At 50.5% G+C, this 16,885-nt stretch overlaps 1 protein-coding gene across 2 annotated transcripts; it reads right to left on the bottom strand.

Annotated features, from left to right (window-relative positions):
• Positions 1-2,012: 2,012 nt before the first annotated feature.
• ZNF275 (zinc finger protein 275) lies at positions 2,013-16,605 on the bottom strand. Of its 2 annotated transcripts, XM_039866926.1 has the most exons (5): positions 16,466-16,605; positions 13,612-13,709; positions 9,094-9,182; positions 8,316-8,412; positions 2,013-8,025 (listed from the first exon to the last, which is right to left on the bottom strand). In XM_039866926.1, the coding sequence occupies exons 4-5, from the start codon at positions 8,335-8,337 to the stop codon at positions 6,869-6,871; spliced, it is 1,179 nt and encodes a 392-aa protein (XP_039722860.1). In that variant the 5' UTR covers positions 8,338-8,412; positions 9,094-9,182; positions 13,612-13,709; positions 16,466-16,605; the 3' UTR covers positions 2,013-6,868. The 2 variants fall into 2 exon arrangements, with proteins under 2 accessions (XP_039722860.1, XP_039722861.1); XM_039866927.1 differs by lacking the exon at positions 13,612-13,709.
• Between the last annotated feature and the right edge of the window lie 280 nt (positions 16,606-16,885).

The following is a 16,885-nucleotide window of genomic DNA, read 5'->3' as shown; positions in this document are numbered from 1 at the left end:
GGTTCTCAGTGGGGAAAAAATTCATGCCTGAAAAAAATTGGGGGGCCATGTTTTTATTATATATTTCAATATCTTTTCATTAAAGCGATAGGTTCTCAGTGGGGAAAAAATTCAAATAGTTTATTGGCGGATAAACCAAACTCATAAATGCATAAATTCAAGAGAAGCCCAGGTACCCTCACCTATTAAAGGTGAGCAACTCTATTCTTTCTTTGTCTCATCACTAGTGTGATGGTTTCAGGCCTAAGGGGTCCGCCCTGGCAGTCAGCCATGGGAATGAAATGCATTTCAGCCCAGCATTTTGATGATGACCTGGGCCACAGCAGGTGCTCTTGGAGGGGATGGTGATGGTGGAAACTTGAGGCTAATGGGTTAGGAGGAGACTAAGCTAAAATGCAGTGAGCATCAAAGCAGAAGCCCTCCTTTCTATCTACATGGCTTATGGGCTGAATATCGATGGCCCTGTGAAATTGATACACTGAAATCCTAATCGTCAAGGTGGTCATATTAGGACCTGGGGCCTTTGGGAGGTGATTAGGTCACAAGGGTGGAGATCCTGTGAATGGAATTTGTGCCCTTGCAAGAGACCCCGGAGAGCTCCCTCACCCCTTCCATGTGTAGACACAGCAAAAAGACAGCCATCTGTGAATCAGGAAGCAGGTCCTCACCAGACACTGGCTCTGCCAGCGACTTGATCTTGGACTTCCAGCCTCCACAACTGTGAGCAATAAATGTCTGTTTATAAAATCACCTGACTCACGGTATTTTCGTTATAGCATCCTGAACAGACTAAGACGGTGCCAGTGGTTCCTCCCAGGTGAGCCGCAAGCTGGACAGCAGTGGCTCGGGGCAGAGGACTGTGGTTGGGAACCCGGACTAGGGCAACGAGGTGGGGTTCTGAGGACTGTGAACTCCCAGGCCAGCAGACGACTTCCGGGGGGCCTCATAGGAGGGCAATGTTGGAGAAACTACAGGGTTCCAGAAGGCAGGGGCACTAGGAGAGGGCAGAAAGGAACATTCTCAAACCCCTACTAGAAGTACACAGGGCCTCAAGAGAAAAGCCCCAGGCTGTTCCCTCTGCCTAGTGTCTGGTGTTAGGTGACTTTTGTACAACCGAAGGTAGCCACAACAGTTTGCACATGTTTTAAGGAAAGAAATGGGTGGAATTCTCAGCAGCAAGCGCAATGAAACCAGCAAAGCAAATGAATGGTTCCAAATGGTTCTTTCTGGCTTGCAAGCAGAGATGGCCGGGCTGGGGTGAGGTGCTATCACACCCACTGCCTAGTTGTCAATTGACAATGTGCTGAGGACGGGATCCTGGAGGAAAGATGACAAGGTCCTTGCCTGGGAACCTCCAGGGAGACGGGGTTGGTGGGGGGCATCATGCTCCTTTTCAGTGTTGCTCCCTCCTGTTGGGGTACGGCGTGGCCCACGGGGCCCAACCCAAGCACTCCTACTGTGTGCCTGTCCTTCCAGGGCCTGGCGGCAAACTCCACAGCTGAGTCCTGTTGGCATTTTGGAGGGTCAGGAAGCCAGAGGCCTTTCCTTCCTACGTGCCTTTTCTGAGGCAATGGTCATTAGAGAGAGGGCCAACCACTGGTCACCAGGAGGACTGACCTCTCCAATCCCACCCCCACCCAGCGCAGAGAGGCTGGCAGATTCTGAGAAACCACTCCTGTTACCTCCCAGTCCCTAGGGGAGAACTCAGGTCCAGCCTGCTCTTGTTCCCAAATGGAATTTAGCTTGGGAAGAGCCCTAGCCAGTGGAAGGGGGTGGGGGGGAGGGAGGGAAGGCAACCTGGCTGAATGATAGGCCTCTTCTGCCAAGGGGGGAGCTCAAACTTCCAGAAAAAACCAGTCCTCCCTCATCAGGGTGCCTCCTCCCCTCTGGCCAGCGAGCAGAGGCCAAGCCAGCCTCTGGACCCCAGGAGGGAGCAGAACTCGAGAGAGTGTGGAGAAAGGCACGGAAGAACGGATAAAGTAAGCTTCGAGAAAATGAGTCAACACGACCGATGCCATTTAACATATATTTATTGAAATCTACTTGATGCAAGGCACTGTGCTAGATCTGGTAGGGGAATTAGACATGAAGGGCCACCCCTGTCTTCAAGAGCTCACACTCTATTGGGGTGGGGAGGGGAGGGGGAGGGGGAGGGCAAAGCTCTAGTGCAAGGCTGATTATAGTAAGTGCCATAAAACAGACAAGTTAAGGAGACCGGGAGTTAAGAGAAAAGTGCCAACAACCGAAATCAAACTGGGGCAGGACATAGCTACTGTTCTTAGATATGCAAATAACGCCGAAGGCCAAGTTTAAAGAGCCCATTTCTACTGTTGAAAGTAAACACCCAAAGTGATGCAATGACAATTACAGAATGTAAGTATACATAGAAATAGAGAAATTATCAATTCCTCACTCTGATGAACTTGCTGGAAATAGGGAGACACTTCCAAAATCAAGAACGTGGTGGGTGGGGACCTAACTCCTTTCATGGAGCAAACTCGGGGTCAGTACACGAATGATAATGACGGAAAAGCATTGGTCAAACTCGCTGAAACTGGAAGGCATAGATATTTCACCCCTCTTAGTGAACAGAATACAGGACCACATTTAAACAGGTGTTTACAAGTCAGGTGGGACTTAGGCCAGGTAGAACGTGAGAAAAGCCAATCACGCGATACTTCTCGGGAAGCAGCAAAATGGTAAAATGCAATTGGCTCTTGACAGATTGCAAAATGCAGAGGCCCACTTGAGCTGGCTCAAGTCAAAGAAGTCTATGGTGGGGACACAAGTGGACCGATGAGGGCAGCCATCAGAACATAATGAGGCCGGGCCTTTCTCGGGGTGCTGGGATGGAGGCAGCTCTGGGGTGTTTCGCAGGAACCAATAGATCTTCAAGCCTGTGCCGCTCGCCCAACTCCTGTAAATACCGCGAGGCGCTCTCTTTCTTCCAATACCAACTAGAACCTTCTTATTTTCCCTTGTTCGCAGAATCCGAAAGGCCCGGCCCGTCATCTCCAGCCAGCTCTGGCGACCGTTTGCTGCCCTTGAGTTCGGTGATCAGTTCTGCTTTAATTAACGTGGCCTAGAAGAGGGGGTAGGGGGTCACATGGCACACAACAGGGCCGAAGCCGGGGGCACTCGGAATGTAACACCACGTGAGAAAGAGGCCCACTGTAATTGGGCGGGGCTCATTTTGGAAATGTGAGGATGAGTATGGCACAACTAATCAACACGGTTAATCTCAAGCAGCAAAAACAGTAAACAATTACTTTCTTTTGAAAATTTCAGCAAGTATTCAAAACTTTAATAAAAGCCATGGAGGGTTTCTTTCAGAATATAAGAAAAGGATATACTTGTAACCCAACTGCTCCTTTCCCTCGTTAAAGGATTCCATGTGATTAGAAAGAAAAATGAAATGAGGTAGATACACGAATGCATAGACAAGCACACACGACAGAAAGCTCAATCACATTTTGCATCTGACGTAGCAGTATACCTAGAGAATCCCAGAAAATCCACCCCCAAGGTACCAGAGGCCAGAACGGAACTCGGCGCGACCACAGGAAAACACGTGAAAGCCACAGACTGCTTGCGTTTGGAGAGCATGGACTTCGCCCGCAAACACAGTGACGGAAAAGATGCGGTCTTTAGTGTTAACTCTGGAAGAGGGTTTGTTGGAGAGCAAATTATAGAACCGGGAATTGAAAAAAAAGTAAAGGAGGGTGTGACGGGTTGCCAGGACACGGTGTCCCGGCTGGGGAAAATGGAGCAGTGACAACGATGCTAAGTTCCGAGTTAATACTGCATCTGGAACCTTCATAGAACCTGACAAATGCCTAGTGAATGGGCAAGAAATGGCAGAGTACTTGCAGGTACAGGTGCCAGACTTGCCCCTCGTGGACGTCACCATTCCTTACCAAATGACACTTGTATCAAACACGTCATAACAGCTTGAAAAGAGAAAACTGCTGAGAGAAGGAAGTAGCAATCTCAGACACAGATTCACAACTACTGCAAGAACTGAAGCCCACGGAGCAAAAGGAATCGCTATGTAACAAATGCTGTCGGCGGCTCTCCAGCCTGGGGCTCAGGATGGAGATGTCGCAGAGAGCCACTGGTGTGGCTTGGGGGCCATTCCAGAGTACCTTCTGGCTAAGGTCAAAGGGGTCACTGTGAGACCCTGCTTCCCAGGACTGCGGCTCCTGGGAAGGTCCGCCTCAGCCTCGGTGGGCCCATCAGAAGGGCACACTTCCTCTCCAGGCCCTTCAGTGCCCCCCTACTCCGGGCACAGCTGCTGGGAAGTCACGCCGTAGCCCCAGCGTGGCCGGCTTCTACCTGCAGGCTCTGCAGGAGGGGCCAGGCTCCTGGCTAGCCCTTGTTGCTGTTCCTCCTGGGGGAGGGTGCTAGAAGTGACAGCCCGGCCCCAGGATGATCAGCTTCTATTTCTATGCCACACAGGCCATCAGAAGGGCATCGTTGCCCTCCAAACCCTTGTTTTATTGCCCCTCCTGGGCACAGCTGCTGTAAGTCACAGCCCAGGCCTGGTGCGGCCAGCTTCTATCACCATGACACGCAGGCCATCAGAGGGGCACGGTTCCTCTCCGAGCCTTTGCTCTGTTGTCCCTCTTAGGTGTGGCTGCAGGTGACGTCAGAACACGTGGGTGAATTTCCCCCTAGTTGACAGAAGTGGAAGCCACCAAACCGACCTCTTTCTTGTTCCAGAGTCACTCGCTAAGAGGAGGATGCGATTCACGTGACAGCATCGTCAGGTGAGTCTTCTCGTGTTTGAGATGTCTCTTGGGTGGATCTGTTGTTCAGGCACTGAATCCACGCCAGGCATGGCCAAGGCTCCCAGGAGCTCAAAGGATGGCTGGCTGCTGCCAAGACCAAGTTTGGACCACCCCATCGATCTAGGTGAGGCCCAGCCCTACTGCTGATGGCTAGGGCTTTATTGAGGAACAGTCAGAGTGTTCTGGCCAATCTGTGATGGAAATTTCTCTCGCGTGCCTGAGTGGCGAGGTTGGATAGTCAAGTACTGCCCACAGACATGCAGAGTCTGCAGCTTGGATGAGGAGTGAGCCTGCTTCTCTGGCCCATTCTCATCCAGCCTGCCCACCTGGCACGTTCACCTTCTGGTGGGTCAGGGTTTTCAACTTTTCATTTGTAATTAAAATTCTAGAAGAAAATGTCATCATATCTAACTACCAAAGCGATGAAAGTTACGACTTAACGGACAACAAGGAATGCTTGGATAAGTAAAAATCAAAAGCTTGCTTAACAAAAATGTAATAAATCTGCTACAAAGAGCAAAGCAATAAAATTGGAAAAGAGATCGTCACAATCGATATAGAAAGAACTGCTGTATAAAGTCAATATATCCAAAGGTAACTTGATAACTGGTCAAAGGAGATGAACGTACCATTCGCATGCAAGAAAACGGAAACAGTAATTTAAGTCATCGCATGAGAGAAAGATGATGAGACTAGGAGTCAGGAGGCCTGGGTCCATCCCCAGTTCTGGTACTAATGAGCCATAGAATGACAGCAATAACTACGACGATGACAGCAGATGCCTTTCACTGAGTATCCTTCGGTGCCAGGCATGGCGTCGCAGTCCTCACCATAACCTTAGGAGGTAGTCCTGTGATCACCTCCGTTGAGAGCTGGAAACGGAGGGTTTGAGAAGTACCATCTAGGTCTCATATGAGAGGCGATTGTGCCTGAAAAGGAGGCGTCACTTTACACTTGAGTCCTTGAGACGTTCCTGTTACGATGAGGATGCTCTCTCAACTACTTTATTTTGAATGAAATAGTGTTGCTGAGGACAAGACCCGTTAACCCGAAACAAACCCCAATCGACGCTAGTTTTGGATATGTGTGAGTCACCGAATTGAATTAGTTGAAGAGGACACAAAAAAAACTTAACCTAGGATCATGACCTCACAATGACAAGTTTTAGATGCTTCCAAAAAAAAAAAAAAAGGCTTTTAAGGGTCATTTGAAAATGCAATACTTTAGGTGATTATGTTGTAGAGCTACAGAACAAATTAAAAAAAAAAAAACAATTGTCCTAATGTTACATGAACATGAACATATGGCTTGGGAGGAAATTTCTAGTGAAAGCCTTGTGCTGGGATTGTCACAGTGCTACATGGCACACAGCTCAGGTGGATGGAAAGCATTAAATGAGCTTCGAAACCGATGACTCAAAAGGGGCTCCTCGGGTTGGTAAAGAGGAGTCAGAACGAAATGATCTCATGGGACGGAGCGTGGGGGAAAAACGGAGTATTTTGTAAATTAATATATTATTCTATATAACATGTGATTTATTATATGTACGTATAACTAAATTAATAAATTAAATATTATAACCCATTTGAGTATTCTATTTACATCCCTAAAAATTTATAAATTCCAGTAGGCCAAAAGAGTTTGGGGTGATCTCTTCGGGAAAGTCGGGCTCACATTCTATGGACGCCATCACTGAATAGCTCTGTCTCAGTTTCCCTGAGGTGGGAGCGTGGAAGGGAGGACCAAGAAACCCCCTCTACACTCACCCCCCACATCCGGGTTTCTCTTCTCTCATCCTCAGATTCAAGGCCTGCGGATTTAAATGCCTTGAAGGTACTCTATGCCTATTAAAACTAGCCAAAATCGATCAGAATGGAAAAAGCTCCTCTCGAGAGGCAAAAATGGGAAATGTACACTTAGAAATTGCTGGTGGCAGTATAAATTGGTTTTGACCTTTCTGACAATAAAATATATAAGCGCTACAAAACTGTTCATCTCCTTTGACTCTTGCCATCCCACTCTAGGGCCCCGGGGTTCCTGCCGGAACCCGCTGACAGCCGAGGGGCTGCGGGCCACGTCTACTCATGGTGGGTTGGCTGGTGCTTCTGCAGCGCCGACCGCCTCTTGAACACGCGGCCACATTCACTGCACTCACAGCGTCTCGCTCCACTGTGGGTTCTGCGATGGCGGCTGAGACCCGAGCTCCTCCGGAAGGCCTTCCCACACTTGTCACACTCGTAGGGTTTCAGTCCACTGTGGATCCGTCGGTGTTTGATCAGGTCGGAGGGCCCCCGGAAGGCCTTGCCGCAGTCGCCGCACACGTAGGGCCGCTCCCCGGTGTGGATGCGCTGATGCTCCAGGAGGCTGGAGCTCTGCCGGAAGGCCTTCCCGCACTGGCCGCACTCGTACGGCTTCTCGCCGGTGTGGATCCGGCGATGCTTCGTGAGCTCCGAGCTCCTGCGGAAGAGCTTGCCGCAGTGGGGACACCCGTAGGGCTTGGCGCCGCTGTGGATGCGCTGGTGCTCGGCCAGGCCATTGACCCCACGGAAGGACTTGCCGCAGTCGTCGCAGTCGAAGGGCAGATGGCCGGTGTGCATTCGCTGGTGCTTGAGGAGTTCCTGGCGATCCAGGAAGTCCCTGCTGCACGCTTTGCAGGCAAAGGGCTTTTCCAGAATGTGAAGCTTCTGATGGTGAAAGAGGTGGGTGTTCACTCGGAAGGACCGCCCGCACTCTTCACAGTCAAAAGGCTTCTCCCGGCTGTGCACGCGCAGGTGTTGACTGAGGCCCGCGTTCTTCTTAAATCTTTTCCCACATTCTTCACACTCAAAGGGCTTCGCCTCCTTCTCCATTTGCTCTCTGTTTTCCACGGCATCCTCAAGGGCCCGGCTTGGGCCGGGCCGGGGCTCTGCAGCCACATGGCTCTTCCGGTGCTCATTGAACTCAGAGACCCCCCTGAAGACCTTCCCACAATCGCCACACTCCCAGCCCTTCACCTCACTATGAATTCTCTGGTGCTGCACAAGGAGGACCTTAAGCCGAAAGGCATCCCCACACTCTTTACATGAAAAGTGATGTTCTATGGGCAGATTCTGAGGGCTCCCTCCCCTCCCCTCAGAGTCCCCATTCTGTTTGACCTCAGCGTTGGGCTCACTGGCCCTCGAGAAGCTCGTGGATGCCCTCTCCTGTGGTCGGGCGTCTTCATCCATCTTCTGGTGTTCGGTGAGCGAGATGCTTCCTGAAATGAGAACCACGAGACACTGTAGTCGGCAGAGGAAGGGAGGGAGGTCATTCACCATTCTATGTCAAGAATCGCTTTCCTCCCGAGACAGCTGGTGCCATCCGACCGGAAGCGAGTATCATACAGGGAAGGGGCACAAGGGCCCGATTGCTGGACGCCCCCAACCCAAATGACCCTGGGGAATCTCCCCACCTGTGACTGAAGGGCAGCCACACCCTCTCCCCAGAGGCTCAGCTGCCCCCGCCCCACGATTTCCTCAGATTTCTTAAGGATTCTTTTTCACTCACCAGAACACTTAGTGCGATCCATATTAAGGGTCTGATACCAACAGCGTGTGCTTTTGTACCAGGTGAGAGACCAAGGCAGGATTCAGAACTGGAACTCCTGCTCGTGGAAAAGGAAAAGGGTTACGGTGGCAGCCAGACGTGACATCAGAGAGGTGCAGGAACCCTTTTCGACCCTCAAAGGCTGCGTTGGCTGTGACCTTAGGAAGCCACTCATGCATTTAAGATGCCTTTCCCGAGGGCTGGCTCCTTCCAGGGGCTGGATGAAGCAGGCTCTGGGACTATGTAGGTGGAGTGCCAGGTGGCCAGGTGGTCGTCCTGAGGGGCTGACCCTCTCTTTCTCTCTACCCACCCCCTCAGGGCCGGCACGCCGAACTCTGTGCTCTTCTACAACTCCACACTCGACCCCAGCAGTCTCCCCTCTGAGGTCCCCCCCATTACACATGCGCACCTAATGGTGCACGGGAGCTTGCTGTTGTCGACCAGTCTTGACGGTAAACTTACAATAAAATGGCCATGTAATTTGTGTCATTTGCGGGTTTAAAAAATATTCTAAATTATAGAGGTCAGTTTGTTCTAATTTCTTTCGCAGTAAAAGACTGACGGAGCTTCTTTCCACGCCATTGGGAGTTGGGAAGGGGCTGCTACTTTGAAATGTCGGGTGTGGCAGACCCTTTGTATTTCCTTACGGGCCATCCCTGGGGGGGCACAAACCCCTTCGTCCTACTCCTGCTGCACAGGACCATGAAGCTGGCCCCGGAAGGGCTAAGGGGGTCCTCACCACAGAAGTCACGTCCTCTGCTCAGTGTCCAGTCTCAACCACTCCCTTTTTGTAAGGTACTATGCCACGTCGCCAAATGTCAGTGAATCCTGAAAGAATTAAAAGGGGTCATCAGTCCTTCCATCCATTCTAGAATGAGGCAGAGGCGGCACCAGTAACAGCAGGAACACAAGGTGAAGGTTTGGAGTGGGTGACAAGCCGGAGCCTGGATATGCCTAAGAAAACATACCCCCAACAGTGGGGAAAGTGGGCTGGCTGAGAATGACTACAGGCAGGTCGGAGGGAGTCCTGACAAGACAAATGAATGTTAGCCCAGGCAAAGCCAGGAGAAGACAGACGTGGGTGAAGAGCTGATGGCGAGGAGACTGGCTCTCAGAAACAGGCCAGCTACAGGCCCAGCAGCCAACCTCGAAGAGCTCACTGCTCGCTCACACTGCACAGGAAGGAAGCATTCCCAAAAGAGTATCAGAAGAAATAATTAGGAAGTGATTCTTTCCAGCTTTGTAGGGACAACAAAAAATGGGATCAGGCCACTGGAGATAAGAAGGTAACAAAGGGCAGGAGCCAGGCCGGGCTTTCTGACCCAGCAGCGAGGCCCTTTACAGGCCACAGCCCACCCCACTGAAACAATTCACCAGGTGACGATGAGACGGCTGCAGACAAGAACATTTCTGTGAGACATTCAACAACAGGAAAAGTTGAACAAAACAGTTGGAAAGTAACAAGGAAAGGCTTAATGTAGAAAACCGGACAGAAAGAGATGTGAAACAAGTTTTTAGATATTGGACAGGAGGCAGTGTAAGATCGTGATCTTTGAGAGGAGAGAAATAAATGAGGTGAGCCTTATCACTGTCCCAATTCTCTGTCTGGATGCAATTTCCAGATTTAGAGTATAGGGAAGGGAGATGCAAACAGAGCTTGGTGGCTTCATCAAGACACAGACCAACATTCGAAGCAGCAGAGGCAGCTCAAAGTTCCGGAGCAGATTTCCAGAAAGGAGAGAGCCATGCAGAAAAAATAGCTCCCCCCAAATCTCCATAAGATCCTCCTTGAGTCTTTCCTAACTACTAAGCCATGCATGCATACAGAGAAACTCCAAAAGACTGAGAAAAGCATGACCAGGAAGCCGTGAGCCGAATGATTCCCAGAACACAAACATAGGCAGATGTTCAGGGTCCAGCCAACCAGAGCAGAGTCCTAAGTGATCACCTGAGGCATCCGGTAAAGAAACGAAGGAAAAAGAACAGGTGGGATAGACAGAAACAAACAGCAAGACGGTAAATTTAATACATCCAACCACATGCATAATTAAGTTAAATGCGAACGGACTGAACACTAATTAAAAGACAGAGATTGTCAGACTTTAAAAAACGAGACTCAACTATATGCTGCCGACAAAACACTTGAAATAGAAAGACTTCAAATGTAAACACATGGATGGGTTAAAAATAAAAGGATGGAGAACAATATACTAAAACCAACAGGAAAGGCAAAAATAATCCCCATGTCATAAAAACATGAGGGAGAGGAGGAATGATGACTATGATTCAGAGCTCTGGAGACCTTACTGAAATCCTAGGACTAGAGCAGGAAGAAAACCAAGTAGCTCAGGTATAAAATCAACAGGTGGCAGAAAACCAATAAATAAACCAATGAATGAATAAATAAATAAATAAATAAATAAAAATGATTAAAAAGGTCAACAGGTGGCCAACTCACGATGACTTGCAGATTACAAAAAAAATGCAAATCTCTCGCAGAAGGTGTAGAGAGACAGTAACCGGTTGAGAAAATAATCCAAAGAGGGTAGGGAAAGGGGAGAGAACAGCTAAGTATATATGTGCATTTTAGGAGAAAAAGGGGAATAAACTGAGAGCGACTCGTACCTAAAATGAGCGCACACCTATATCGCAATGTGCACCACACGGGGGTGGAGTCGGGGTCTAGAAAGGTCTTCTGCTTTCTCTTTCTGTAAGTGTGAATTTTTTGGTAATCAGAAAAGAACAATTTAAAAAGATGTGGGTAGATTTTGGCTAAGAAAGATGCTCAGTATGCAAGAGGACAGGGCTGAGGCCAAGGAGACAACGGGGAATGGCCTTCGAAACTGGGCAACATCCCAAGGTGCCCACATGCATAAGGCGGACGCAAGGGAGGAGGGCTGACAGGAACTTGTGGGTAAACCCCCACGCTATCAGCCATGGCTAGGTGGGAACAGAAGGCCTCCTTTGGTTCCAACATCCACAGAAGCCCCGTTCCCATCTTTAACCCGCTGCCCAGCACAGGTGATTGCCCAGCATGTGAATGAAGCCCCCAGTGCCCAGTAGCCAAGGACCCTCTCTGAGCAGTTGGATTCTTCCTGGTATACATGTGATGTCTCTTTGACGCTGGCTTCCAATACAAAATGAACCGGTCATAGATAATTGACACAATTAATTTTTAAAAATTTACTTCCAATTGACATCAAGTAGAATGGCTGTGGGGTGGAGGAGAGGCGGGGAACACATTTTGTCACCTTGTGAGAAAGATGGCCTGTTATGGACCTTGGCTCACTGCCCTCAGGCCTAAGGGTTAAGGCCTAAGGCTTTAATCCCTATAAGGCTCTTCTAGCCCAGGCCATCAGGCCCATATTCTCCACCCCAAATCCCAGGCATTCCTTCCAGACATTCTGACCTTCATTCTTCCAAGATATGCCAAGGCGATACCCCTCAGGGCCTCTGAACCTGACACATGTGGCCTCATCTAAGAATATGAGCGTCACTCAAGTGTCGCCTCCCCAAAATGCTTCATTCTCCGGTCCTATTAGGGTTCGCTTTTCACTACCTAAAAATTATCCTCCGAAATTACTAGTTTTTACCTGATTCTCCCCAAGAGAAGTGTCACCGCCCACAGGACAGGGGCCTTCCCTTTCTTGGTCACCCCGATCCCCAACATCTGCAACAGCTCCCAGCACTGAGCAGGCGTGATAAACAGAGTGGACTTCCATTCACAGAGCACCTACTACGAGGTTGGCAACCCTTTCTCCTTTCACTTAATTTAAGTATCACAACGGATAGTTATTACACCTCCATTTGACAGAGAAGGAAGTCATAGATCCGAGAGGTTAAGTCGCTTATCTGAGGTCTAGCTCCCAAGATTTGAGACTTTTCGAACTACACTAGAGAAGAGACAAACAATATGCAACCCTCTAACACCAGAAGATGGGCAGTCACGGAAAGTCCTCACAGCCTAATGGTATATATGGGTTTTGGGGATTGACTTCAAATCATCCTATTAATAGGCCACCACAGACCCTCACTGCGCAATAGATACACCACTCTCTCTCGCCCCCTCTCCCACAGAGTTCTTCCAAGCCACCCACATTTAATTGAGCAAATCCTCCTGAAGTGTTCCATTTAATTGAGTGGATCCCATCAAAGTGTTTTTACTTAATTGGCCTGATTAACTGTTCAAATCCCAGAGCCACAATCCCCAAGTGAATCGTTCATTACCCCTTCCCATGTAGCAACAGGGGTGGCCCTTCCTGTACCAGGCTTGCCCAGGAGACTTTACTCGAGGGCACTTCAATCACCACCCACCATAACAGAGCCCACGGACACACAGAGATCATTAAGAAGGTGCTCATAAAAACAGGAGGGAAAACGTGAGCCCTGATTTCACAAAAGGAAGCCAAACTCTGTATAATTAACCAAGTATATCGGGTAAAAGCTTTAGGAAAAGCAAAGAAAAGATCATTAAAAAAGATAATACACATTAACCCCCACTGCGGTTAAAAATAAAATTATCATCAATCCGGAAGACAATCTGATCATTTAGAAGCCATGCCGTGTAACTGTTCTACTTTAAAATGGTGGACTGATCTGGAAAAAAAGCCAGACGTTGTGACCAAAGTGACAAAAACAGGTGTTCGGTGCCTTCCAAAAGTGGACCTCGGGGGATCAAGGTCAAAGCAATTCCAGGCAGAATATGAAAACCACTATCATGGACCCCATAGATACAGCGGGTGAGGCTGACCTTCAGCGTAAGTCACCGTGGAAAAGCGTGCCCCGAACCTCATATGGTGTATACTCCTACACCCATCCCGGAAATGGCAGTTTGGAGAAAGATACGGGAAAACAAATCTCTGCCTCTTAACATAAATATTACCCTCCTTTAAGTGACATCTGAAGTGTAGTATAATGACTGTACGCTCTCAGAGAGCAAAGGCCCTGTCGAGGCTGACTTCAGAGTCCACCTTGAACCTAGTCAAGTGCCATGGACATCGCAGTGAACAAAGGGAAGTCACGTCCACGCTAACCCACTGCCTAACAATCTGAAAAACCATGCTTTGTAAAACATGAGCACTCATTGAGTGAACAAATAAATATCCCCGACAGTGCTTTAGATGGCAATGTGAATTTTAACCAAGTTATTTAAATCGAACTTTCTGTAGAGGATCAGAAACATTAACGGAACCAAAATAATCATTCCACTTTGATCAGAAAAAACAAAGTAATGGAGTCAAAGGAAACAAAAACCAACCTGTGTCCAAATGGTAGGGAATCAGATGTCTTCTGGTCGCCTTCAGCTGCGGCCCCCTCCTCAGGATGTCCGGCTACTAGGAAGGGTCGCTTCAAAGCCTAGAAAATCAGTGTTCGTTGGATCCCACAGCGCAAATAGCCAAACAACCTCCTCAGCAGGTGCTGTCCATCCCTGGGTAGTAGGGGCAGGGTACAGGCAGCAAGGCCACTCAAATTAGATCTACCTGGAAACTTCTGGAAAATTCCAAGTGGTGCCAGATCACCTAGACTCCCAGGAGTATATCTAGATAAGGACCTACAGCAGAATGTCCTCAGGCCCCAAAAGACAACAAATAGCTCCTGGTGTTCCTAGTGCTCTGAGCCAGAGCAAAAATGTCCTGGGGGGGGCGGGGTTATAGGTCACACGAAAGAAAATACAGCCACTTCCACACCAGAGACAATACTTCCCACAGTCCCGCATCCCCACTCATGGGGCTTTGTAACAGCACGGCCGGCTAAAAAGCCTACAGACATGGTCTGTAAACACCTAGACTTACCTAAAAGGGACACACAAGGATAGCTCATCATGTCTTGGAATAATTTTGAGCAATCAGTTAAGCAGCTAAGTTTCCACTTGTTGGATTGAAATAATTTGAGGAGGCAGAAGCAGACTTGGGAACATGTCTTTTGGGGTCATGAGTGGTCAAGCAAAAGGACAGGCTGAGTTTAAACACACTCGACACCGATACTCCCCCCGCTGCAACCCGCTTCCACCAAGCAAGGCCAGGACACTGAGCTGAGCCCATGGGCTGCAGCTGGACCAGGCCTGGCTTTCACATGCTCTCCACCTGTCTGGTCAGGACGTGGCCCTCAAGGCCCCATTTGGGCCCACCCTGTCCTGTGCAAATTCAATGCTGTGAGAAGTGGCAGAATCCTAAAGGGCCAAAAGAGAGGGTGTTTCACCAGGAAAGTCTGTTTCTCCCGGGATGTTTGTGTCTGTATGTGTCTTTTTTTGTGTGTGTGGGTGGGAGGCATCTGTCTCCGTCTTCCCCAGTTTTCTTCTCTCACTCTGCCTGGGCACCTGTCCCTCTCTGTTTAGGTTTCCATTTTCTTTCCACTCTATAAAAAGCCAGAAGGTAGACCAGAAGGAGATTTTGTAGTGTTTGTTGTACTTAATTGAGGAAAGGTTTATGTTCCCATTTCCCCAAGAAGATGCATGGCATCTTAGTAAAAATCAAAAGAAATTGTTAGTATAACTCCGTTTAGGTTACCCTGCCCTGAATATAAAATATTCTGGGCCACTTGGGGGAGCCCAGGCAGCTTAGGGCCAGGGATGGATCGGTGGGACAGAACCCTGGCTTCGAGTTCGCTAAGAACTCAAGGGGCAGAGTAACAGGTGTGGGTGGGAACCAGGAGTCTGCATTTCCAACCAGCACTGAGGGCTGGGATGGGAAGCTGAGTCTCCTTAGCACTAGGCCATCTAGAATCTGGAAACTTCCTCACCTCTGCTCGGCAGCCAGGATTCTGGCCCATGAGCCGTCTGAGTGGGAGCCTACTCTGTGCTGTCAGACTTCTGGGAAGAGAATTTACACTTTCTAGCGATTTTCCAAAGGGTCTCTCACCCAAAGAAGGCTGAAATCACTGCTTAATAAGATTCTAAATATAGAGCCAGGAACGTTTTGGGGGGAATGGACGGGACTGTGCCAGGCACTATGCAAGCACTTCACTAAAAAGCCCAATGTGGGGAGGTGGAGGTGGGGCAGGGTGAGACAACATTAGTGCCCAGGGGTGCTGTTCTGTGATTCATCTGAAATCCTTTGGTACAGGAAAAATGTCATGGTCTGAGGTTGAAGAAAATATTTCACTGACCAAGGTGGAGGGGGGCTGGTGGCTGGAGCTGAGCCAAACTGCCTGGAGGGGCCTCAGTTGGAACAGGTGGGACCTCCGGGAAGGGGCCAGGATTTGGGGGGGGGGGAGGTGGGTGATTGAAAGAGACCATGGGCTTTTGGGCGGCAGGCGAGGGGTGTGTGGGGGAGGGGAGGGGCAAGAGAAAGACATGTAATTAATCACCCAAATATAGACTAAAGAAGGCAGCAAAGGAGTTTGGGGGGCGCTGGAGCAGGGGTCGGTGGCCCCCAGAACGGTTTACAGAAAAAGCACTGTTTAAACCGAGGAGGGCCTTGAGCCCGTCTTCACCCGGCGAGGGTGCCCCTCCCCCTCCCTCATAGCTCTTGAGCTCTAGCGCCCCCATCCTCCCCGCCAAGCTGAGGATCGACCCCTACCAAAAAGGAAAGGAAGGACTCCACTAGCAGGAACCGTCCGCGGCTCACTCATGCGGCGCCCCTGACTGCGACTGAGCCCCTCCCCCAGACCCGGGAAAAGCCCTTTAAACACGCACACCAACGCTCCCTCCCCCTCCACCGCGCTTGGGGAGAGGGTCTACTCCTTCCCACACTGACCCGTTCCCACCCCTTAGCGTCTTCCAAAAAAGCAACATAGGCCTCAACACGCCCGCAATTCCCGCCGCCGACCGCCGCCCCCCACCCGCCGGAGGAAGGCCTTCGGGCCTCCTCGGACCCGCCATCCGAGACCGGTTCACCCCTCCGGCTGGCCGAGCCGTCCTCCCCAAACAAGGCTTGACCATACCCACCCCCACTCTCCGAAACACTCACTCCAACATCGCACACTCTCCGAGGTTATCTCCATGAGCATCCTCCTGCTGCCCGAACGATCATCTCGGCCCCGCACATTCACCCGCGACTCAGCGCGCGCACTGTCCTGGGCCTCCAGGACATCCTCTCGCGGCCCAAGCGATCATCCCTCTCCACACACCCTGCCGCGCTCCGCGCACGTCCTCTCATGACCCGCACGCTTACCTCGGCCAGGCGGCAGTTGACGCTCGGCCCTCGGCGAAGCGGCGCTGGCACGGCCCAGGCAGGCCCGGCGTGGCAGGAAGCGCCACGGAGCGGACCGCGTCTGGGTGAGCCCAGCAGCCCCTCGGCGCGTTTCCGGAGCCGCGGGCGCAGCCAGGGGTAGTGGGGAAACGAGGCCCCGCCCCGCCCCCGGCCCCTCCCGGCCCGCGGGTTCCGATTGGCCCGGAGAGGAGGCAGGGCGGGAATGGGGCGGGACTGAGGCCTGGGGGGAGGGTCAGGCCAGAGCCCCTGGGAGTCGCGCGCGCGGGCTCGAAGCCAGGTTGGAGGGGGGAGGAGTGGAATGAATGTACCAATGAATGAATGAATGAATGAATGAATGAATGAATGAACGAACGAACTAGCGAACGAGCCGACCAACCCACG

The sequence above is a fragment of the Pteropus medius genome, unplaced genomic scaffold, assembly GCF_902729225.1.
Source record: "Pteropus medius unplaced genomic scaffold, Ma_sr-lr_union100, whole genome shotgun sequence".
Classification (NCBI taxonomy): Eukaryota; Metazoa; Chordata; class Mammalia; order Chiroptera; family Pteropodidae; genus Pteropus; species Pteropus medius.
Note: the sequence above shows the minus strand (reverse complement) of the source record. Positions and strands in the feature narration are given on the sequence as shown.